The sequence below is a fragment of the Melanotaenia boesemani genome, chromosome 19 (genome assembly GCF_017639745.1).
Source record: "Melanotaenia boesemani isolate fMelBoe1 chromosome 19, fMelBoe1.pri, whole genome shotgun sequence".
NCBI lineage: Eukaryota > Metazoa > Chordata > Actinopteri > Atheriniformes > Melanotaeniidae > Melanotaenia > Melanotaenia boesemani.
This window is the reverse complement of record NC_055700.1, coordinates 18753652-18780379: the sequence shown is the minus strand read 5'-3', so window position 1 is coordinate 18780379 and position 26728 is coordinate 18753652. Positions and strand designations below refer to the sequence as shown.

At 37.5% G+C, this 26728-nt stretch overlaps 1 protein-coding gene across 2 annotated transcripts in view; it reads right to left on the bottom strand.

Annotated features, from left to right (window-relative positions):
* mmp17a (matrix metallopeptidase 17a) overlaps positions 1–26507 on the bottom strand; it is a 106152-nt gene extending 79645 nt beyond the window's left edge. For both annotated transcript variants that reach the window (XM_041970847.1, XM_041970848.1), the window contains exon 1: positions 26054–26507. In XM_041970847.1, the coding sequence (XP_041826781.1) occupies positions 26054–26188 (135 nt within the window). In that variant the 5' untranslated portion in view covers positions 26189–26507. The remainder of the gene's footprint in view (positions 1–26053) is intronic.
* Positions 26508–26728: the final 221 nt, after the last annotated feature.

Below are 26728 nucleotides of genomic sequence, written 5' to 3'. Positions count from 1 at the left end.
ATAATCACCCTGAGTGATATTAAATAGAAAAACCTAGACAGACATCATTGGTTTGCCTAAAAAACAGCTTCACATGCATAGAAATGACTGCTAAAGCTATTGCATCTGAACTGTGTACCAAATCATTAAAAACTTCAACTGTGTTGACACAGGAAACGGAACATCCAAGTGTCCATCAAATGCTAGGACTGTCTCGTCCTGAGGAATCAGTGATGGAAATGGGTAGCAGGCAATGCTTAGCTTGCACAGCAGTAGCAGTGTGTGTGAGTGCTTCTGTATGCACTGTTAGACAAAGACGTCTAGACAATGGCCTCATGTTAAAAAAGGCAGAAAGAAAATCACTTTTCTCCGCAAGGCAAGACTGAAGTACAAGTACAGGACTGCAGAAGTCTGAAGTTATATTCTAAGATGAGACCCCCTTCCATCAAGCCAGAATCCACTGATATATGCTAAGAAAAAGAAGCTGGGGCAGTGGATCTGGTTTCACTGCTGCTTATTTTACCAATCCAACTCACAGAGTAACATGACTTAAATTAAAAAAGTTGGCTTTCCAATTTACTGAATCCTTTACGATGGTGCTGCTGTCCATGTTTTCCTTTCCCGTCTTGTTTGTTTTTTTTAAAGCCCAGTGAGAATTTGAGTCAATTTTAGTTCAAATTATGAATTTCATTAAAAGTTAAAAGTGCAGTTGTCAAAGAGAAAACAATAAACTAACTCTGAGCATCTATTTATGGGTTTTAATGTTCCTTAGGTCACATCAAAGTACAGAAAACATTATACAACTCCACATTACAGAGGTGTCAGTTTTTCCACAGCTGTCAGGAGTCCTGTGGACTTCTGATGAACGCTGGACAAAATTATCCAGCGAATGGCATATTTTATGTGAGCCCCCCGAGATGGATTCACACAGAGCGTGCAGTAAAAATAAATCAGGCTCGGTTTGAAGATAAAAAATGGAAGGTTTTTTTTCCTAGTCAATTAGGACATGCCCCTGTAACTGAAGTTTTATTTTTTCGCAGGCTGAAGATTCAGCGGCTCCACTCGGGGGGGAAAAAACCCCCAAACCTTCTTTGAAGTTCCTCTCTCTGTGGTCGGTAATGTGGCATGGCACTCAGCCAAAGCCCGTAAACAGAAGGTCTGAATAAGGCCTGCCTGGTGTCCCCGCTGAGACATTCATCTCACATGCCACAATGAGACGGAAATATGCAAAGTCACACGCATACATATGCACATAAGCAGACACACATGCTCGACTTCTTGACAGATCTGCTCAACTGTCAACATGTGCAGCTCTCTGCCGAGAATAACTTCTAACTTTTTTTTTCTAAGTGCAGGTTGGAGAGGGTGAATCTGAGTGGATTTCAGTCTGAACAAAGTGTGGGAAGTTAATGTTAGATGTGTTTCTTTTCTCCTTGTCTGTGTAGGTTTATCATAAGGCTTTCATGTGAAGGAAAGAATGCAGCTATGTCAGCTTCATGTTCAAATAAACTGCTGGATACATGGGTGTATTTATGGATCTCGTATGTGATTTATGGGCTGAAGGGTTTAAGTAATGGTGCAGTACTTGCTCACGGACATTGGCAACTGCTCATATAAACACAGATCTTGTTCCATTTTGGATTTTCCTTCCCCTAAAACCAAGAAAATAAGCAAATGAAAATGGCCATGTGTTAAATTATAACCTAAAAATGTATTTTAGGTATGTTACAGTTAGTAGTATATGAAGCAGAAAGTCCATTTTAGGAAATGTCGAAACACAGAACTGAGGTTTGCTCCACATCAGAATGTGCAAACCATAATTGTGCATGGTCCCCGTAACATTGTTGAAGTTCTGGTAGGATCAAAGAGCAGGCAGTTAGATAAGTCTTTAGGACAAATGCGAAAGTCTCTCTCTCTTTTTTTTCTGTTTTGGGTTGTGTTTTAAATTGTTTAGACTTCAAATGACATGTTGCCCAAAATAAGACTTTTCTCAACTTCCATATACTGAAAGACAAATTTGTATTATTCTTCAGTCTCATAACTTTGTTGACCTCTTGTTTACTAGAGCCCCCTGTACTGGTGACAGTACAAGATACATGCAGTACAGATCTTTGCAGATGCGACGATGCACCAGTCCCCACATGTAGCATACCAAAACGATGGGGAGAAACTTGGCTAAAAGACTCTACCAAGCATTACTACCCAAACAAAACACAATTCGAAGCCCAGGCAATTTTATTGGACTATAACAATTGTCAAAAGTTTTATTCCAGCTCTAAAAAAATGCTGCTAATGTTTTCTCCTGTGATTTTGCCTTTGTTTGAAATAATTCATAAAGCTCAAGTAGTTAATATAGTAACTAATAATTAATTTAGTTTATTCACTTATCCCACGATATAATATATTGTGGGTCACTTTCTGGATCCTCATGGTGTTTCTAAGGTTGTATTTTGGGTCTTTTTCTCTATTGGCACCGGTATTGATTATTAACACTGACCGATTGGTTTCTGAGATATTTACCTGCGTAAGATTTCTATTTAAACATATTTAAAACTGCTCATGTTCACTTTTTAAGGTTCTATTTTTGCACTGTTACTCATCAGACATTTTATTTCTAATTCCTAAATGAATGGTGCTACTATCCTCTGATTTTCATTGAAAGCAATGGGATTTTCTATATTGAAGATATCATTTACATTTATATTTTCTACACTGTGTTCCAAGTGAATTTACTCATATCTTAATTCTGACACTTGCAAAAGTAATCTCACGTTTCAGCTTTCTTTTGAGACTAAGATTATACATAGAGACCTTGTAGGTATGAAGATATACCCCATTTATCCATTATCTATACCGCTTTGTCCATTAAGGGCCGTGGGAAAGCTGGAGCCTAACCCAGCATTTAGCAGGTAAGAGGCAGGGCACACCCTGGACAGGGCACCAGTCCATCCCAGGGCACCCCATTTATCATTTAGGTCAGGAGGTGGAAATAATAGGTCTAGTCAAGAGGAGGTTTTTAGGGTTGTTGGTAAAAGTTTAGAGCATTTTCAAACTGTTTTCAAAACCATAGACCACGTTGTTAGCATTACATAAGGCTTAGATTTTTTGCATATCTATGAACAAGTGATGAAAAGATCTGTATTAAATTTTTTTTATTTTATCTCACTATAAGACATAAACAGTGGTGAAGCCTTTTGTGTAAGGTCCTACATACCTTCCTATACCTGCAAGAGGACTGAGGTGAACAGACCTATCATCATCTCTCCACGTGACAGACCCTGCTTAGAGTAGGTGTGTCTGTGCAAGCTTCCCCCTCCCTGTTAAGACAGGATGCTAAGGAAGGGCTGGCGCTGGAAATACCTCAGTCTCCAGAAAGTCAGCTCTAATGACATTCTTCTGTCGGTGTCTCAGTCAGAGGAGGTCAGCTTTTACCACAAAGCCCATTGGAAAATCAGGGCAGTGTACTGTGCCGTGTTTGCAAAGCTTCACGCCCCATTGATATCGACCTCAACCTGCATAATACACTTGTGCATTTGGTGCAACAGCCGTCTGAAAATCCTTGTTTAGTTGATGGAAATCTTAAGTGTAGAAAGTTACAAAAGCTTCAAGAATATATTAAACAATCCAATTAGCACAAATCTCCACAGCTATACATGCGATTTGGGATGCTGTCACTGTCAAAAGTAGCCAATGTTGTGTTTGTGTGTTCACACGTGCTGTCTTCAGGTTTGCATACACCTCAGCTGCAGTATGTCTGATAACATAAGCAAAACATCTTCTGAACTGTCAAACAAACCTCTCACTTTATAAGCAAACTTTGTCTCCTGTTACAGAGCAGCATTAAAAAGAAAACAAAAACAAGAAAAGGTCTTTATAGAGCAACAAAGAAGTCAGATACTATTTAGAAACCCCCACATCACCACTTGGTGATGAGCAGTTCTTGTGAATCTGCTGAAAGGTTTTCTGAAAAAAGTGTATTAACCAGAGGGGCAGAAGAAATTGGGCGCTGCTGCTGTATGTGTGTGTATATGCGCAAGTGTGCCGCACCTGCAGAAAGACATGAAGTGTCTGAGTTTGTGCTGTTTCATTAGAGAAGAGAGGAGCTGTACTGTACCTACAGTAATAATAAGCCTATAATGAAATGACACCCTGGCTGAGAATCAGCCGACCTCTCCACAGCCCTTACAGCTCTTACTTGCTCTTACAGCAAGAAGCAAGAACTTCAAACTTGAAGAATGGAAAGATTAATTGGATAAAATAAGGAGCAGTGGGTGTTTCAATTCAACCCAGCTGTAGTCTGGGAAATGGGGTCAAAGTTTGAACTCTAGCAATACTGCTGACCTGCATGGGACAATGCTCCAACGTCCAGACTAACACCAGCAGCTTGCCATTATAATCCACCAAATGATGCACTTTATTACTGCATACTTGCTATTCCTCTATGTCTCCCTTTCTGGTGTATATCCATGCTGGATGTCAGGGGGATGGCAGTGTGTTTGTTCTCAACTCACTTCCTCTGGAGAACACTGTGATGCCATAAGGTAATAAGATGCTTGTCTGGCAGAGCACAACACAGCTGCATAGCTATGAAACTGTGTAGGCGAAAAATCCAACTGGAGCTTGTGTTACAATCATGACAGTTTGGTAGTCAGGGGAAAATATTTGGGTTCAGTGACTCTTTTTTTTTTTTTCCTTGTTGTTTCAAGACTACAACAATGTTAAAAATACCCAGCAAAAATGATAGATTTATGGTTTTATAATGCACTTTAAATGAAAACAACAACAAGCATGCAGGTTATGACACAACAGAGATTAAACTTTAAATGTAGGAGCACTATTGTAGGAATGTTACTTTGTGATGTTAGCATTGCATTTCCTATATCTAAAGTAAATAGATATATAAGTAAATAAAAATAATGACAGCTTTCTAGCATTGTAAGCAGCAGCGAAGATTTATTTTATCTGAAAATGTGATTATTAGCTGATGATAATGCTTTCTCATGCTAACATCCCTATTTTAATAATAATAATGAAAAAAAAAACATCAAATATCAGTTGTAAAATTTGTTGTCTTCCAGCAATTTTTGCAATCAGAAGTGTCTTGGAGGCATTTCTTGAATGGTGAGCTATACTTCAGTTTTATATTTTTCTTTGTTTTTTAATAAAAAAAGTTTTTCTAAAAAGGAGAAATCTGACTTGTTTCCCACATCAGACAGAGGTGGATTATCCAGTGCAGTGAAAATGTATTTGTTTTTGTCACTTTAGCCTTTGTGTTGTCTGCTTAAACTCCACAGCATCACTAAAATGTACCATCTAGCAGGGCTACACAATATTTAATAATATGTGATAAGATTATTTAAAGTTAAGATGACAATATGATTTGCAATAAATAAAATTTGATGCCACTTTAATGTTTCACTTGCAAAACAACCTTACAGTATGTCGCAGTGTAGATTAACCATGTTTCCGCTGATGCTTGCCATGTCTTACAGTTACGTGTGAATGTAGTTTGTCATGTCTCTTGTAACCAAAATAGTTCCAAGTAGCTGAGATGCTGTTTAGCCACGAGTTCTTCTGTGTCCGCTTTTTGTTGCTACTCTTGCTACCTTCAGCCATCATAATGCTAACTCCATGTGCTCTGTTTACACAGCTATTAGCATCTACATGGAGCTGGCATCCGGGACAGTAAGGGCGCACTCACATAGTCAAAGACTCGGTACGAGTGGGGACTTGGTTCATTTTGGGGGTTGTGACATTATTTTGGTCTAAGTTTGCTTTTATGCTGCACTGGAACAAACCGGACTTGTTGAATAACGTACTTCCTTCCTCACCACAGGAGGCCCTGCAATAAGAATTACTAAAAGAGAACACAAGACAAACATATAGAAGACAACTTGCTCATCTATTGGCTAATGCAGGACAACAACGTGGAGCTCCATCAAATCCTACCGGTCTTTTATGGTCTGACTGCGAGACATTTCTCCTGGCCAGAGCCAACCATTGTTTTACACGCACATATGTTTTGGTTGTTGTAATCGGCTTTTTGTATGTACCGAGAACCATGTTTGTAGCCGGACCAGAGTTTGCCTATTTGATCCGCACCACACTTCAGTTGCACTTTCACATCTCCCCATACGAACCATAGTTTTTGAGCAAATGGCTGGTGTGAGCGTGCCCAGCACCACAGAACCTGATAAAGATAGAGTGGAAAAAAATAAAAGACAAAATTCAAAATCAAATACAAATATATGGCCAAAAGAAAAGAAAAATTTAAATACAAAAAAAAAAACCATTAATCAAAATGTATTAGCTGAAAATAGTGAGGAAGTGACTCAGGCTACTCCATCGTAGAGGCCAGTGTTTAGCATTATAACCTCACCTATAAAATAATAGGTGAGGCTGTTCTGACACACATTCACCACTTAGTTTGTATGAATCTTTCTGCTGTTTCCTCTCATGAACCCTAACCCTGCTAAAATAACAAAATTACTTAATTAATTCAACAGCCGCAGCACATACTGTATCATCTTTTATTCACCAACAAACCCTTTCAGAACGGGACTGTTAGGCAAAAATCTCTCATCTAACGTACGCTGATTGATAACAGCACATATGGTTAAAAAAAAAAAAAGATTCAGACAGAGTCTGCACTCATGGAACAAAGAAGGATAAGTGAGATAAAGAAGAGACAAAGCCTACAGTTCTGGATGATAATTGTATCATTTCAACAAATAGCGATAAGAACACTAGATATGATATATGGGAGAAAGCAGATCAAGATCTAAGAAGTATCACAGAATTTATGGAGCTACATGGTTTCTGTTAACCTCAGCAGTATTTCAAACAACAGAGCAGCTTTAAACAAACACAGTTAGAAACAGTGTCTGGTGGTTTCTCCAGTGATGTAAAGCTGCACCTTCATTCTAATATAAAATGCATTAAAAATGCATTAAAAAGTCCAATGCCCTCCAGCAACCTCTTGTTGATATATACAACAAAATACACGGCAACAGATGTTATAAAAATATCTTTTACATATCTGGTCACTGAAGAACAGAGCTGCTCAAGGTACGGCAGCCATTACCAGCTTTTTGAAAAAAAGATGCTTTTTAAGTCTATAATTTATTAAAAGTTAACATAAAATTAACACTAATTTTAGATGGTAAAATGTAAAATATTATCAAAGTTCAACCCTAAACATGTAAAACATCTTCTAGGGATAATGAGTACATAAACAGGTGCAACAATGGCTCATCTTTGCAGACAATGCTCAAAAATAATCTGACATGTGAGAAGTTCTGCACAAGCCTGTTAATGGCAATTTGAATTGAGTCAGGTGTGTTGCAGCAGGGAAACATCTAAAACCTGAAGGACCGGCGTGGGAGATCTCTGCTCTACACACTACGGTACACAGCCAGTCTACATAAACAACACATGGCTGCTGCTTGTGTTACATTCATGGATTTTCTTTAAATTCATGTGAAAGACCAAGTGAAAAGTCAGCATATTTTTCTACTGTGTGAATATTCAACAAGACAAGGACAGTGTGCGCTCTGACACTATTTGGAGCATTATCTGCTTGGCACTGACAAACCCTCCAGCACCAGGTGGGAATGTGTGATGTTTGATGTGAATGTTGGCTGGAATGATGACATATCATTCCAATAACCAGTTTGCACCGTGCTTGGCTCTTAACAAGCTCCTTTTTTTCTATTTCAATTTGTAAAATCTAAAATACATCAAAACTGATTGCTACTGATTTTTTTAAGGCAGATCTGGGGAAATGTTAACACTGTCTAAGTGTGCTGGGGTTAGCTTCAGTTCAAATCGAGTAAAAAAACCTGTCCATATGAAATGAATGCTAAAGGAAAAAGTCTTACAAACACCCACAGAGAAATTATCTGTTTATTTAACCCGGTTAAACCAAACAAGATCAAGGAGTTATGTGACTGTCTATACAATCATCAAATTACTTTGGCTAATAACTTTGTTAGCCTCCCTCTGCTACACGTAATTTCATCTTGGTGTAAAAATAACAGTGCTCAGTATCTGCCTGTTAAGCCTGCAGCATGTGCTTGGGGAACTTATGGAGCTCAGTTTGAAAATTTTTCTCCAACTTATCAATCATGATCGAATCACAAGCAAGAATCTACTATTTTCCTTCTCCTTAAATTAAAAAAATGATTTCATTCAAATTCTGGTGCACAAAACCAAACTTAGCTTTTAAAGTTTCAGGTCTCAGGTGTATATTTATATATGCAATAACCCAATGCATCCTAGTTGTCCCGCTATCATCACCAAAATTATTCATCTATTTATCTTTGGTGCCCTCAGTTTGGATCTCTTTAGATGTACTAAACTGGATGAGAGCAAATTGTTCTTGCATTTTTTCAGATTAGATATTACTTTTGAAAAAAAGCATCCTTCCAATTCAGGGAGCATTCATCACCGTGAGATCACGGCCAGTGTTTCCCTCCTCTTCATTTATAATCAGTTGTTTTACACTTGACTAACACAGTCATTACTTTTATGTGTAAGTGTAAAGGCTGCTTGGCACTTCCGTTCTTTGTTCAGGATTTTCAATGAATTCTCAGTATTTAAAAACAAAGTCTGATCACCAAATCACTTTTTCTCTGGCAAAGGATATCTAATTAGTTTAATTGTCACTGGAGGTGAGACATACTGAAAAATAACTCTTTTTGTTTGTCTCCCTTGAGCTGGAAAAGCTGGAAAAGAAAAAAAAAAGACCTAACAAACATCTAATTAGCCAGTGAATAATTGCTGAGCTAATAGGCACCTCAAGATACAATACTGAATGTAACCATCACTCTCCAAATTATTGTGACTGTTTACTGCGGTGGGACGAAGAGATTCGACTCTGTGGCAGAGAGTTTTATGCCCTAATGCTTACTGCATACAAGCTTTTATTATAATTCTAATAAACACATTTTTCTTAGACATTATCCAAACACTAAAAGTCTTTCAGTTGTGCAAATTGTTTCTGGGTCTTTTTTTTTCTTTCTGCATTTCACACAGAGAAAATGTTGCTTAAATTGAAAGCATAGGATTTATAAGGATCATTTCAAAGTACACTTCACATTCTCCATCTGAAGCTTTGTTTTATATATATATATATATATATATATATATATATATATATAAATCGCTATGCATTCTGCTGCAGAGAAAAAAAAAAAGAAAAACAGCTCATGTTTTTATTCCCAGCACACATTCAAACACATTTTATTTTTTTTCAATTCAGCCATTTCAAGACAATACTTTGAAGGTCTCTCATGGCTTTGGGTTTTTTTAAGTTTAATTCAGGGGACAGATAAAAACTACCATTTTTATATTTCTTGTGTTGAAAATGAGGGATAAGCAGATCACATACACACAATAAACAAAACAATCTGATTATGATTAGAGAGCATGATTTCCATCCTGTACTTCTTATTAAACCATTCCCTAGTTTTAATTCCAATAAAAGGAAAAGATAACAATGATAATGAACAACAAATATAGTAAAACATGGTAAGGCTTTCATTGATTGGATGCATCTCAGGCTGTAGGATAGATCATGTCAAACTCACAAAAAATGGCCCTTTCCTGAGAATAATGGGGAATGGGAGAGCTCTCCTTTAAGGGCTGTTTTTTCACTAAAGGCAACCTGCAGTTGGTAAACAATTTAAAACTGTTTGCATTAGTTTTAACAAAGATGACATTCTCCAAGGGTTTGTACAGACTTCTTTTAATTTCAGGTGACATCTCCAGGTTTCAGTATTTGACCAACTAACAAACACTCCATTATCTGGACCAGTTGCTATGCAGTGAGTTTCCCCACTGGTGGAGAAACTATGGTGGTGTGGTGGTTAGCACCAAGGTCCCTGCTTGAATAGGGACCTGTTTGTGTTGGGCTTGCACAATCCTAAGACATGCATGTTAGGTTAATTGGCCCAGAGATTGACTAGCAACCTACCCTGCTAATGACTAAGGCTCCAGCTTCTCTGTGATTCTGAATTAAAATAAGCAGTAAAGAAAATGGATGGATGATTTGATGGTTTCTCTTTTGTTGTAAAAGTCTGTGTTCTGATGAGCTAAGAAGTCAGGGCTGGACGATATGGCCAAAACTTTTATCACAATATATTTCTTAATTTTGGTCGATACAATATAATTCTGATATTGATATAAACAATATAAAAGGTTCAGAAAAATTGCCAAAAATGCCCACAAAGACCTGTAAAACTAGTCTATGGAACTCCTCCAGTATAACATTTTAGAAATAAAAACTGTACAATAAATTAATGTTCACCATTTATTTGTATTTAGCAAGGCTAAATTAGCCTTCAAACAAAGAAATTTGAAATCACCATCAAAGGTCAAATAAAATTTTTATCTTTCTCAGTATCAATATCTTTAACTTTAAACTACAATACAGCCTTATGTTATTCCTAAAGATTTTAACAACGATGCTTCAACTAGGCTTAAAAATAAAAGTACTCAGAACTGCTACAATAAACAGAAAAAGAGAGTGAGCAACAATTGATGTTTCATCTTCTAAATCAGCATATTATGAGTAGAAATGCTTCAGATGCACTGTTGCCTGATCATATAATCAGGCAACAGTGTAGTATATATATAATAAAATCAGGAGCTTTTTATTTTAAATTCATTTGTTTTTTTGTATATAATATAATTGTATATAATAAAATAAAACTCAATTCTTCAGTCAATATTTTCTTTGTTTTTAAGTTTAATTTTAGTAAGTGCAATTTCTTTTTTAATTAGGAGTCTGGAACATGTCAACACTTTTTAACTTTTTAAATATTTTTGTCCACATTCTGCATTAATAGACATTAATATCTGACAGTAAGCCAGCGCGGGATCAGCCAGCAACAGCTTTGTACATTTCATTTCCAACCTGATGATAAAACAGAGCTGATCTCCTGCTGAGAAAAGTAAAACTATGTTACAGTCCCCAAAAGAAAAAGTCGCTAGATCTGATGCTAGTCTCTTTAAAAAAAAAAAAAAAAAAAGTCGTTAGAGGGGAGTGAAAACGGACAGGACAAAGTCCCTAAAGCCTGGTGTACACATAACGATATTTGGGCTGTTTTTGTCCCGATTTTGCCCGATCATCGTGAGATTTCCCTGTTCGGCTAGAATCAAACGTTGTAATCATATACTGTATGTATATCAAAATATCAGAAATGTGTTCAAAACTCATATCACCGTCAAAGTATATTGCGATATATATTGATATTGAATTATTGTCCAGCCCTATAAGAAGTCTTTAAAAACACAAAAGAAGCGGGTGTATTACCTTCAGCAATCACAGGAAGTACACAGTTCCTTAAGTCTAAAAGCACATATTTGATTCTTAATGTTGCATTATAAAATTGGAGATTTCCATTACAGTCCTTGGAAATAAATGACCAGTCACTAAAAGAAAAATAACTAAACAAACAAATGAAAAAACATAAAAAAACAAAAAGGTGGGGTAAAAACAGAGGATTATATATTGTATATCATCTCCCATCATTTTACAAATATCAGTAATAAGGAAGGACTTTTTTCCAATAAGATAAAACAGTCACTTTCCAGGAGGAATAACTTTGTCCCCAGATCCCTGATGTGTACATATATCTGTTCTTTTCAAGTCTTGAGTTGGAGCATGAGATCTCTCATCCACAGGGAAATATGTGGTGGTTTAAAGGATTTCAGGATTACTTGAACTTCATCATGCAAGCAATGCAATTCCAGAGACAACCATAATTACAAGAGTCAGTAAAAGCACTGGCAACCAGATATTTGGTCTGGAGCATGTGGAGAATGGGGCAAGCTGCTTCAGTTAAAATAGAAAGGCCACATGGAGTTAGTTTAGTTAAGTTACAGTAAGCCATGAAAACAAAGAGTTGACAGGAAGAGAAGAGGATCATGTTTATCTGGGCTGAACAGTAACTCCATGTACACAGTTTACATGGTTCAATCCATTGCTTCTGCCAAAACCAAATACACACTGATTATTTTGAGATAGATGAGTACTTCCAGCAAACACAAAGGCAAGATGAAATGTTCATTAAAGACTAAATTAAGTGTTTCATTCAGCCATTTTCAACAGTAAGGTCCATTTACACAAAAAGTTCAATATTTAATATGGTTAAATTAGCAATGTTGGAGAATTAGTCTGTATTGTTCTATAATTTGGTTGTTGGTACTTTGTTGTTCACATCTGTTTGTGTACTTTTGCATTTCATAATATTAGCTGATTAAATCCAAGCAGCCATCTAAAGCCAGCAGGAGAGGGATGCTAATAAATCTACTGACTCCAATTTTAAAAAGGCTGAGAACTGAGCACTGCGTTATTATGCACAACAATTTACTTTAATTACATCACATGCAAATGACAGCAGGCTGCTTTGGCTAAACAACACACTTTTCTCATATCTCTGTAATGGGCCTCATCAATTGTGTGTATTATTGCCTTTTTTCCCCAAAAGTTCTTTTTTTTCTTTTTCTTTATAAAACAAAACCACTTCCAAGTAAAACTTGTACCACATCTACGTAGGTAGATTTAGATTGTGAACTACAGTAACATTATAAGTGAAATAGAAAAGAGGGATTACAGTCTTATAATACATTTCATCTGGAGGCGCCTTTCAAGTCACTCAAGGTCACCGTACAGATAATAAAAGGAAAAATTAACATCAGAAAATATATCTTACTATGATCTATTTATATAGTTTATTTTCTTAACCCTTTTTCCACTTTGTGATGCCAGATACACAGATTAGGTGATTCTAATTTATCAAACAAGCATCTGAAAGTATCAATAACTGCATGTCTGTATGTAAAAGTATCTCTAGCTTTTATCATAAATTGATAAAAATACAAAATCAGGAAATTGCATAATTGTGTTTTTTTTCCCATATTCCTCTATAAAATAATCTAATAAGAAAACGTAAAATCGCTATAACAGGCCGCAGTCACATGCATGTTATACAAGTGACACATTATAAACTTGAATCCACTCTGAAAGGTTTCTGATTCTGTGATATGTTCAATCGTATGTTTTAGGGCCATTAGCACTTTCTTAGGACACAACTGAATTCGTCCTGCTGTCACTATCACTTTCTGACAGTTCGCCGGTACGGTTATCTGGTTATAAATGATGTGATTGCAGCTCTTTATGCTTGTTGGTTAAATGTTGATGTCTAGCATGTGAGTATGTGTTTGTGGATGTTTCTTTTTACATGGTGATGATGAAATATTTAATGGGTAGACCACCGGATTAGCCAACATATTCTGCAAATACTTTACTTTAAATACTTTAAGTATATTTAAAAGCAAGTACTTACATACTTCTACTCAATAAAAAAGGTTAATATATTTTTACTAGAGTACATTTTTGTCTGTTTATTTGCACTTTTAATTATAGTGTTTGTTTACTTCCTCCACCACAGCTATGAACAGATGTTCCTCATTTAATTTCATTTAAGATTAACATTTCGGCCACGCGGAATAAGGAACAGTCCATGAAGAAAGGTGTGCCAAGCATGCAGGATCGTTCCACAATGATTAAGGTCTGTCATGCTTCTTTAAGCTGTGCTGAGTGAAAGGACTGAATATTTATATTAATTTAAGTCTATTGATTTTAACACACTGACAAGAACACCCCCACAAAATCTGTTTCTGCTTTGACATCATGAAGAAGTGAAGATCTATGAAAATGAGTTAACTGCATTTTTTTTAAGTATTTGGGATCAAAGTATGAAAGTATGAAAAAAATTGCCTGCATCTGAACTCTTCCTCTGGACTGTGCTTGACTTGAATAAATAAAGTAGAAAAGTATCTGCCCTGTAAGATCAATTCAGATCATGGAAGTTACAAACATGGCCTAAAGCTTTTAGTAGATGAATACAAAGATATAAATTCTATGTGTGCATTCTGCTTTAATACATTTATATAGGATACATTTCTTTATTGGTGTGCATACATCCAGCTGTGTATGAAAAAACCATACTTTATATAAAGTAAGTTGCAAGAACTTGCAAGAAAACTTGCAAGACTGAGCCAACACTTAATTAAGCACTGGATACGTGCTGCCAAACTTCACTGACAAATTGATGTAATCATTGTCTGACAGCATGTGCAGAAGTCTTTCAACACTCCTATCCTACACTAGAACCCAATGAGGTGTCAGAGCTTCGAAGATCCTTTTTGAATTGATTTCTGAGGAAATCATGAACTCCCAGAAACCTGTGCATCTCTGGAGAACTTCAGGACTGAACATGGCTGAGGTGACATATTAGATAAGAGCTGATTGAAGGAATCAGTTTTCTCTCCCTGCAAAGCTGAAAATGTGCTATGAAACATGCTGAACAATCCCTCTCTGTCAATCTTTATGGAGAAATAATGTCTCCTTAATATTCAAATCATCTCCCACATGACATTGTTCCTGAAATAATCTCCTCGCCCTGAATATGATTCCCATGATGCATTTCTACACACAGGAGGTCACACTGGTTGATGGAAGTGGGACAGCAGTTCTAAAAGTATCTTAATGATCCAGGCTGTGAATTTTTATCAAAGACTAAGATAGAAACTAAAATCTTTTAATTTATTTTTTAATGCTTTAATGTTTGACAGTTTTATACATCATGAGCTGGGACTGAAGGCTACTTAAAGGTTCATGTGCCAAAGACTTGAGCTCTAAACACATTCTTTTGCGCTCATGACCTCATTTTCAGTGCATTTTTTTCAAATGCTTAAGGTTGCTAGGTTACAAAACCGCCTTCATCCAGGATCTCACCTCCATCATTTTTACAATCAGTGTTTGTCAGGAGCCCTTTAAATCTGACTGGTCAGTGAAAAGTGTGGAATATAGACATCACCAAATCAAAAACAGCTACCTGCGAACAGGTACTGGTGATAACTAGCATTAGTATTTTTCATTCTCTCATCTTTTCCTGCTCACGACATACTGAAGTTTCTGACAAGAGAAATTATAACAGATGAGACATTGAAAAGAAAGAAAGCATTTATTCCAAAAATGTATTTGTGCATTTATTGGCATTTTCTATTATAGTTCCCATAAAATAACCAGCAATTAGTTAGCAAGCTAATTGGAGCTTGATATCAAATTCTTGTAAAAGCAAAACCATGGGAGGTTGCCCAGTCATCTCTAGTGGCCTGATCAAGCACCACCCACTTATCTAAAGAAGCTTGGTTGGGATTCAAATCTCAAGACAGTGTTTGATTAAAAGTGCAGCAGGTAACAAAAGCAATGTTAAATGACAGAAACATGCAATATAGCATTACAAACTTTCTAATGGTATCTAATCCATCAGTGCCGAGAACCTAGAAACTAGTCGCAACCATATTTAAGAATGGTCATAATAACATGGTACCACACTTTGAAAGCTGAAGCAGCCAGTGTGCAACCACTATGATGGTGCCAGCAAACATTCAAGTGGTCTCGACCGGCGCCACTTTAGAGTCTGCTTGTCACTCCTCTAATCACTTTACTAAAATAACTGGCATGTTTTTATTCTCTTAGAATGAGCCATTTATATCTCCACATACATGGCAGCTGCCATATTTATGCCACCATTTTTCTGAATGGACAAACAACTGTGTGTGTGAAATGAGAACCTCCTTAGCTTTAAAACAGAAGTACATCGTTTGTTTGATAGGTTATTAAGAAGGAGTAATGCCTTAAAAGGTACATAGAAGAAGACAGTACACATGTACACAATTTTGTGCTGTCATCACTGCACTTGAGGCCACTGGATACACTCACTGATTAAAACATGTTTTCGTCTGGAAGTATTTTGGCCACTGATGGCCACCGTTCATTTGCTTGGCATTTACAGTTATTGCTATGCCCATCTTTACCACTGAATGCCAGTAATTCTTACCACTGTTCCTCAAACACACTGTAAGTATATGCCACAAGTAAGCAAAGATGTGTCTTTCTGTTTTGCTTTTTCAGGAAATTACTTCTTTTCCTTTCGGCTGTTCCCTTCAGGTGTCACATCAAATCATCTGCCTCCATCTTCATCTCCAAGAAACTGAACCGATTCACATATTGATGTGGTTTACGTTTTAGGTCAGACGCTCTTCCTGACACAACCCTCTGCATATAACAGGGTCTTGGTACCAGAACAAGGATGGCACTGGCTTGTGCCCCCTTGGGGTTGCTTTCCAGGAACTTAAAAACTAAAACTGAGAATACCTTCAAAACTATTTCCCTGTTATTGCTGAACAAGATGCTGGTTAATAGGTGATGTATAAAAGGTAAATCATATGGCAACTCAAACCTTAAGTATGATTTCAGTCTTTTTAAGGAATCACTATCACATACCCCTTTTCATCACTCATTCTCTTGTTAGGTTAACTATCAGTCACTGAGGGCCTTAAAATATTTTAGGAAATTATGCTCACTGATCAATCTGATTCTCCAGACACAAATCCAGTAAGTCTATGTCTTCTTTTCTTGACCCTCATTTATTTCAGTGCAGCAATCCTTGACTCTTACCGCATCCAGTTTTGTCTTTAAGCCCTCTATCCCTGGGCTTCTAGAGTAATCAGAGGAATCATGATTTGCTGGTAGGCAGCACAGAAGAAATTCTGCTATGTGAAGTGCAGGAGCACCATGCAAGGAGGGAGACACAGAGAGAAGAGGATGTCTTTAAGACAAAGGAAATGTGAGCAAATTTCGGGAAAATGAGGTGCTAATGAGGGTTGAGGAACTGTTGGTGGCCAGACTGGTTGAATGAAAAACCCTTTTACACCCTTTCTGAACAAAAACTGAATTATTAATAAGAACATTTTCCATCTGTTTTTCTATATTAAAAGCTCCTGAACTACTGCTGCTGGGTAGGGGGAATAATGGCACTTGAAGAAAATGAGATGGGATTTAAACAGCAGAGTGAGTGGATATCCTTGCATGAATATATTTGAAGCTACGACTTCACTTTGGAGCCAAACACCACTTGAGTCATTGTTCTGCTTCTGCTGCCATTCGGCACATAATTGACCTAATTACAAAATGCATTATACATATTAGTGAACCCTTTTTATTATTTTTTCCAACCACTATGCAAATTCAAACCATGCAAAAAATAGCTGTGCTGGGCTGTAAATTTAGAAGAAATACTACTACATCATAGCTGATACTATGAATTAAGAGATTTCTATCTCAGCCCTGCTCCTAAAAATGTACAGATACTTTTACTTCTCATTTCTCAGTGCTCCTAAATGTAATTGATAAAGTGTTAATAGGACAATATGTTTTAAGTGAGGAAGTTGGGGAGGGGGGGTACTTAGCATGGTGTGAGAGTCCTTCCTTGTGTCTTTAAATTTCTCATATTATTACTCAGATGTGTGACGTTTGGCTTTCTTCCTTTAATTTAAACTCTACTGAATATACAGTAATTCAGGGAATTTATTTTATGCCAATCTGATCAGTTCACACCCTGTGATCAAAAGGGAAGCTGTGTGTTTCCGGGTGAATAACTGCTCCGGGAAGCTCAGTCACGTTTCGGTGGAGAAAATACTCCTCAAGAGAAACGCAATATGATGTGCGGAGAACAAAAAGCACATTACATTTCAGATGTTATGACTCAGTTCCCTCAAGTGCTGAAATTACAAATCAGAGCTATGCAGCAGGAGAAAGTAGCTAGATAGTAGCGTATCCCATACAATAAACACTTCTGATCTTTGCTTGACTGAATGGTTGAGTTTCCAAAAAGCTCAAAGTGTGGTTGTTGAGAGGACACACCCAATAAATAAAACACCCACTCTTAACTAAATGCCAAGTGTAAGGGAACAGGGCAGAGTGATCGTTGCCATAAGATGACTGATTTTTACACAAATGTTTTCATGTTCTGAGTTAACACAGCTTACAAACACACACACATATCAGCTGTGGAAAAAATATTTATATGTTCAGTCATCTGATATTATCTGTACTTTATGGCCCTTCCAGTGGCGCAAAATGATAATCTCTGTGTCCTCCGGCTCCCCAGTGACAAGAATCAGTCACCGTCCAACTAATAATCATCTGAGCCGTCTACTGTGATATACTCTCTGTCTTTCATGATGAATAAGTAGTTGCAGTTAGATTAGACTGCTTAGATTGACTGTTACGCACAATCAAATACAAAAATCTGATTATTTTTTCACAGTGCATGTGAAACATCTTTCAGGTGGCCAGCAACAGCCAAAATTTCTAATTCACATTTTCTCCAATAACATGACTTTGGTAGATTTGAAAATCAAATTTGTGGCAATTGCCTCAACTTTTACCTTTTAATTATGCTGAAAGTCATAGTTACATTTAATTTATCTTTTTGCACAAGTTCAAATTATGATGTTAACTTTTCCTGCCCCCTTAATCTCCAGAGTAAGGGAGTCGCATAAAGACACTGAGCCCTTTTCCAGAGTTTCTACAAAGGGACTCCATCTCTGTGGTCTCTCAAGAGAATAGAAGAAAGAGTTTCTGTTCAACCGTTTCTTAGCACCCCAAAAAAACTAAAAATGTAAGACCTGTCCTGGACTTGCAAGAAGATCTTTCCACATGGTTACTCATTGTAGAGCTAGGTTCAAAATTATGAACTTGAAAGGCCCTTTCAAGTCTTTGTGGTTTCTGGGCACAAGAGGTTCCCACATTTTGCTTTTTAGAGTGAACCATAAGAGTGAAGAAAGCTACTCCCATTATTTTATTATTATTATTTTCAAAGTGCCTGGTCTTTTGAGAAATATAGGCTGCAGTGCTGGGAAATACATCTTTTCTTAAAGCTAAACAAACGATCACTAACTGGCCATGCCACGCATGCAGCACTCTAACCCTTGAATTCAATCAGAGATGGCTGCAACATGGATGACTGCAGCCACTCAAGACAATCAGTTTCAAAAGCATCCAGACGCATCTCTCAGATCCAATAATACTTGTTCATTTTTGTGGGAAGCCATGCCCATCCACACAGGGCAAATGAGCCATGCAGGAAGTTAGACACAAGCATGTTATTGGCAATTTGGTCACTTTGAAAGATAAGAAAAGAACATGCAGGAACATATTAATACAATCAAATTAATACCTAAAAGGTAAATCCTCTCACTGAATACACTCTTTTCATTGCTGTGTTGTGTAGAGGGTGCAAACAGTTGTTCAATTATCTTCAGAAACATCTGTACAATCAGCTCCAGAGTGGTCCCCAGCACAGATCCAACCTTCTTAATCAGTTTGTTCAGTTTACTAAAGTCTCAGGTTCTGATGCTGCTGCCTCAACAGATGGCTCCATACTGTAGCAGATTGCACATTCACAACAGGCTTATAAATTTAGAAGATATGCAACATCCTGGTGCAGACGTTAAATGATCTTAGCTTCCTCAACAAGTCTCATCTATTCCTTCTTGAAAATGACCTCAGTGTTGCATTTCCAGTCTGTTCTTAAGCTGAATTTTGCATTTCTTACATTTGCATAAAATAAATTTAACATCTTATTTTCTCTGGTGGAGCAAACTGACAAACTGGAAGCATAGCAGAGAGGAAAATGTTGCTGAAATCTACAGAGATTGCCATGAATGCATGAGGATGTTGTGCTTGTAACCCAGCAACAATGAGCTAATGATGCCACAGGACAAATCATATAAACCACTACCAAAAAAATGACATGTAAAGTCTCTGGACAGATACTCACAGTTAAGCGTTTGGTGATCCAGGTGCAGATACTCTCACTTACAGTGACATATCCAGAATGACACCATCTGTTGTGAATAAACACTGTAATATCTCCATGTTACTATTTGCACTCATTTTGATATCTCAATCTACTCCTACAGTCTTGATGTAGCATTGAGACACTTGAAAATGTGTTCCTGAATGTTCTTGAAGTCATGTCTCAGTGAAACACATAAAACTGCATTCTCTGTATTCCTTCTGTGTCCTTGTTAGCACTTTGAACTTGTCCATTTTTTACGGTAATGACCTCAAGCGTTTCATCAGAGATGTTGGAATAAATGGTTTAATTTCCTCTGCTTTACCCTTCATTTTCCACTGGGTGCCTGTGTACCGTGGTTTTCTTTCAACCTCCATGGCATGTCAAGCCACACCAAGAGCGTGTCATGTGTGGAGCACCCACAAGTGAAGCCTCCCTAGCTGGATCCGCGAAATCACAAAATCACAGGAGATTCTTGTGATTTTCCACTTCCAGGATAAACGTCTCGTCGTCCATGATGAAAAAGAAAACCACTGAGACACCCTGACCGATTAATAGCGTAATGTTTACATGGTTCAGCTAGCGCAAATCTGCACGGGGGCTTTTATTTTGAAAATTACTGAAAGCTTTTACATTGCCCCCATGTCTGATTTCCTGAACACACGGGGACTGCTAAGTTTGACGTGTTGTGGATGCGTGTTTGGTCAAAAAGAGACTCTGTTTAGCAGAGAGCAGCGAGAAGGCGCTTGACGGGATGCTTCTGACACGCATCGTGGCACGCCCAGTGTGAACCAAGCCATTGGCTAAAATGGCCGCTAATAGCTGCGGAGGCACACACGCACCCGGTGGAAATTGGGGGTTACATCTGCCCTGCATCCCTTTAATTTCCTCTTTAACTCACATGAGATTTGGAACATTATTTTGCCCATTAGTTTGATTTTGGAGAGCTCAAACAGTCGATCCTGCTGCTACTCTTCTGTTGCTATGGATACTCATCGTCATAGATGTGGAAAAAAATACGATTATTTCCTGAGTAACACAGCTTCTAAACCAGCGTTTAAAAAATAAATAAATAAAAGTCTCTAAAAGATTTGTAAGTCAGTGGATTGTCTTCACAAAAGTTGGCAACTTTTAGGAAATCAACACAGTGATCTGACCTACTACAAGTTGCTGCCACCTGGCAACATACTAGTATTTTGAAGTGATTCCTTCACTGGTGACCAAACCTCCTTTCCAGGATTTACCCCGCCTCTTGCCCACAAGCAGCTTAGCTTTCACCTCTTGCAACCCTTAATATATAAACTCCATCATATTGTTATTACAAGCAGTTCAGACTGACCCATCTGTCCTCATACTACATCACATCACAACGTCAACCTAGCCAGCTGCACTAATACAGAAGAGAAAAACAGCAAAAACGACAAGATGCGGAATTCAAGTGCAGAAGTTTTGGAAAATAAGAGATGTGATCCTTAGAAAAGTTATTTTATCCAAAAGTGATATATAAAGCTATACAAAGGAAAGAATAAAGGCAGTGCTTTGAACTTTGAACTTGGCTATATAAACATGGGAAATTTAGTTTAATAAAAAATGGTAGTTTTCTTATTGTCTCCACATCTGCTACTCTCAGCAGCACGGTGGTACACTGAGCAGTATTACCAAATATTAGGAAGATGCCTGGGGCACAAAAATAAGAAAGAAAGAAAAAAAAAAAGAAAGCAAGAAAGAAAGAAAGAAAGAAAGAAAGAAAGAAAGAAAGAAAGAAAGAAAGAACAACTATTTTAAAACATTAACCTAACTGCACTCACACTAAGATATGGTGTGTGTTTGCAGCAGCACATTAGGTGCTACATCTAACATAAAAATAAAACATAAACATAAAAAAAATAAAAATGATCTGATCTTATCCAAAACATAACCTGATGATGAAGGTTGATAAATGAAAGATTTTTTTTTTTTAAAAAGCCACAAAATTAAAAGATTTTGTCACAGGCTGCTCACACACCCTTCATTCCTCATACCTATTTGTATGAATTTCACAAAGAAAGTCTATGGAAATAACAAAGCATCACTTTGAAACATGCTGCTGCAAGGAACTGTGGGACAGAATACCAGACACCAGTCCTTTGCGTGGAGTTTGCATGTTTTGCCCCTTCCCACATGAATTTTTTAAGGACATCAACATGAAGGAGTCAACATGAAATAGGCCAAGAACATACATACATCCCATCATGATGACAGACTTAAATAAATGTATATTTAAAAAGGAGCCAAAAGAGGAGACTGAGATGTATAGTAGCGGTGTACCACCTGCAAACTTGACTGAGAGTTGGATGCTAAAGTTTTAAACTGTTGGAACTAGTTTTGAATGTACATGAATGACAAAATCCAATAAAGACAAACAGCAACATTATAAGCAATAATTAGCTAAAAACATCCAATAACTTCCAACCTTTACAGCATCCAAAATATATGGTTGGCTAGAGTTTCATTAGCCAAGAAGCTGTGTGTGGTTTCAGACCAAGTAGATAGTCATTTCTATTGCATGATCTGCCTGAACTCTGCCTGGAGGCATATTAACTGCAAGTCCATTGAGCATATATGAACATATTTACTTTACTGGCAATACTGAGATATCACAGCAAGAGCAAAGCCCTTCTGACTACAGGCTGCAGAGCAAACCCCTCCATCTAAACATCTAGAAAAGCTTCCACTATTATTTTCTCTGCTATGATAACAGCTTCATATCGGGTGTGTTTTTCATGTCATTGTTGCGCTTCTCCCGTTGAGTTTGTGTTAAGAGTTTCTGCACAAAACTGGTCTGGTATTATTAAGTCAACAGCTATTAAGTATAAAGACAACAACGTCCAGTATGATGTGTTTGCTGTTTTACTGCATGCACTCCAGCTATGACATTTTCAAGATGTTATTCAGAGGCGGTGTGGATAAAATAAAATGCAAATGACTTTACCCTGCAGCTCCCTGGAGTAAAATTTTAAAAAGGCTATGTGTTAGAAGAGAAGGTAACTGTCAGGCAGATTCACATAAAGCAAGCATACCAACTAATAACATTGCAGATAATGATGATAAAAGGAAACATTTCTTGTGCCATTCTGACTCCCTCAGTATACTTTTTGTCACACCCTGAGTCCTGTGCTCTCCTCCCTGGAGCTACTATTTTGGAGCATTTGTTGGATAATCTTCTGCTGTGTGTTGGAGAAAATGCAGCGGCAAACAAGTGAGTGTGTTTATATGAACAAAAATATTCTAATTTTAACCTGATAAGAATAAGGTCAACAGTTTCAATTATTGCTCGCCACATAAATGTCACTGTGCCTCGAATCTCCAGACATTATTTGGACTTCCAGTGTGAAAAAGGCTAAAGCATGCTCAGAAACTTGGAGCTGCATCAAATCTCAGCAGTCCTGTCCTCATCAGAACTTTAACGGCGTTCTTCCACATCTGACCGCGAGCCATTTTTCCCAGCCAGAGCCACCTGCCATCCTACACATGCATTTGAAGGTGAACCAGAGTTTTCTTCTTTGATCCGCATCAGTTGGATTTCATGCTTAGACTTCGTGCTTGTTATGTGCACGTCACAGACTGTCCTGGCACTGCAGGTTCGCAGTTTCGAGTTCCCCCTTTTGTTGTTCATAACAGTTTAATGAATGATGAGGAACATTTATACATCGATTCAGAATCGTCCAAATCACGATGCATCTAAAAGACTTTTTTCATCAACCCTACAGAGTAAATACCCTGGACATGTCACCAGTCCATTGCATGGTCCCCATAAAGATCAAGTTAACTTCAATTTTATTTCATTTTTCATAAAGTGTCAGATCATAGCAGATATCATTTAAGGTTATCTTTCCTCTAGAACAGGTTTATACTTTAAATGAAAAACTCAACCGTCTTATGTCATTTGTCTCATTCACACAAGAGCATGTAATTTGTCTTCCCACCCCAATGCATGCACACACACACATGCATGTGCATGCACACAAAGTAAAGCACACTCCCTCCGATAGTTCCCCTGCTCCAGTGTTATGCGGAGAACTGCATGCCGATCGTGAGAACGAGCACAGCTAAACAAGCAGAATCTCCTCATGGTTGTAGTCATTTCTGAGGTGGATTACGTCTTTGTAGCTTTTCAATTTCAATACGTTATCTGAGGGGCTGTTTAGAGCGGCTCCAGCCTGTAACACAGTCTTTGTCCACTTCATCCGTACATGTTAAAAGTTGAGATTTTTCTGTTCTGAGTTTTCTGGCACAGCATTTCAGTCATTTCTGGAAAATGAATCCAAAATGAGGTTTAAAAATGTGATGCAACTTTACAGCTGGTCTACCTGTCATAATGATGATTAAATTATTTTGTCATGATCACATCTCATATTCTGCAGTGCTCGTGTTAAGGTTGCCAAAATTTGCATCCTTTTCATAAAGTCAGAATACAAGTTACATGAAAGAAACTCCAGCAACCCAATTTCACCTTCATGTACATGTATTTTAGCATGAGGAGGAAGATGCATTTAAAATAAGAAAACCAGCATTGCTGTTTCCCTACCAGTTTTTGTGTCACTCTCCACCCAGAGGAATCACTGTTCTGCAATAAACTAGCATGCACAGGTGTAAAAGTGAAATAAAAAGCCCTTGCAAATACATTAGAATGATATATTGCAAGTGATACTGATATGATCCTGCAAATTACATGTGCATCACAGATACTGTGCAGCCGTAAGCGGTTGACTACAAGTTGCACCACCTACATATAGACTTAACTTTCCCCTCACTTTTTATGTTAATTCTTAGTCAACTTTGTGTCACTAAAATAAATATCTTCTTTCACTACTTTCAGTCTTAAATTTATAGGAGTTAAAACACTAATGAAGGAAAAGGAAATGTAAAGAAAATATATTTCATTCATTCTTCTGGAAGCAACTGATTCAAAGCTAAATTCCAACAGTTCATAGCTTGATGTTTCCCGTTACATGTCTCAACTGTGAGAAAATGTGGGCAATGTGAGCTTTCAGGTCTACCGTGTGTGCTGTTTGCATTTACAGGTTTTACTGTAGAACGCCTACTTACCTTGTATTTGGGCTAGTTAAAATTTCATTTTCTTACCTTCTAATGGTAGAAATGAGGACCTAAATAGATCTACACTACAACTGTTTTTGTGACAATGTGTATGATGCATAAACAAGCAAGACAGCAAATAAAAACAGGAATGATACAATGCTTAAAAGTAAAAATAAATGATGCAAAACCTCCAGTAATAAAGTATAAAATGATCTATTCCAGTGCTTTTAAGGGAAAAAAAAAACAAAACAAATACAAAAACAATACATAATCCCCAAGCAAAAGTGTCAAAAAGAAAGGTTTAAGAACCGAGACAAAGCAAGACATCTTACAGTTGGAATGAGTAGCAGCAAAAATTCATGTGCCCCCAGCAGTGACACCAAAGAAAAATACTACAGCTGGGGAAAAAACAACTTGAATGGACTCCTTTCCAATAAAAGTGTTACATACTCTCAGAATTACATCCAGCTTTGCGTGTTGTCCATCAAAACACTGCAAATACTCTTGACTGTATACCATGCATGCAGTTATTCTGTGATGATTTGTGATATAAGTCCGGTGCACAGAGGATTTCACACTGCATCACCAATATGTACATAAAAATATAATGCATCGTAATTAATAATGCATTTTAGAGCAAGAATTACTGGGTAAGAATAAGTTTAACGTCTTTACATAAGCAGTCACAGCTCAAATGGATTTATATGCATCCTCTAGTGATGAAGCTGCCTGTTTGTGTGAATTAATTCTGATTTTTATTATTGACAGCAGTGGTGGATTTTCTATTTTAAACCTTTCCAGGGGTTGATAAAGAATTAATAAAGTATCCTTCGTGGATTTAGTCTATGTAGCCTGAGACATGTTAGAATAGCCTTTGAGGACAAAACAAATCCCTACACATGCATTTATTTATTACAGACAATTTGGTATTCACGCTTTAATGAGATGATGCCTGTTCATGAGAACGAGTGAACATCTTTTCTTTGTTTTTAATCTTGCTGTTTGTATGCTGTACTGCCACTCTGCCTTGTGAAATGGACTGCAGAGCGATGTTAAAATTCAGAGCAAGTATTTGGAGAGGACAGAATTTGCTCTTTACTGGACGTTCAAGAGAAACCTAAATAGGAGAGGAGGTAAAACCTGCTGACCTACTAACAGCATGATAAAAAAATAAAGAAAGAACGAAAAAGAAAAAACCAGACAAGGTGGGGAAACTTCTGCAAGTAGGTAAGGCAAAAAAAATAAATAAATAAAAAAATAAATGAAAAAAAACTTACCACCCCCATGTCCAGCTGCTCGGGAGTCAGAGAAGGAGCCCCTCCAGTCAGGGGTAGAAAACACAACATCGGCACCAACAGCAGCATCTCAGGGGAAATATTCCTCATCAACTTTTGAAGAACCAGAGAAATCATGATGCCCTATGACGGGCTGATCCTGCAGGGCTCAGACATCGACCCCGAGCGCCGCATCCACGAGATAAATCGCAAGCCCACACTGTAAAACGTCACCGAATTAGTCTACCTCACTGTTGAACACATGAAAACCGGCGCTGGTGGAAACAGTTGAGACCATCAGAGCACTTTATTCCTCTAGAGGAAAAAAAAGAAGAGAAGAAGAAAAGAAAAACTTGGTACAAACACATTCGGGGCTCCAGTAAGAGATGTGACTCTTCTCTCTATCTCCAGTCCAGCTAAGGTAGGATTCCCCTGACTGCGAGAAGCGCGAGCTCCGCCGTTGAGTCTCGAGCACGAAGAAATGAAAGCGGCAGCTGCCAGCTGCGTGCAGTTGTGTCGCGCGCGAGAGCACCCCAAGTCAGACACAGTAGCCAATTCAATATCCGGAAGTATTTATCAAAATAAAATCCTTACAAACAAAATGAGAGACGTGTTTGACACCGGTGGGGGTATCACAAATAGAGCTTCCAGGAATTGAAGTAGGTTGCTAGATAAAAT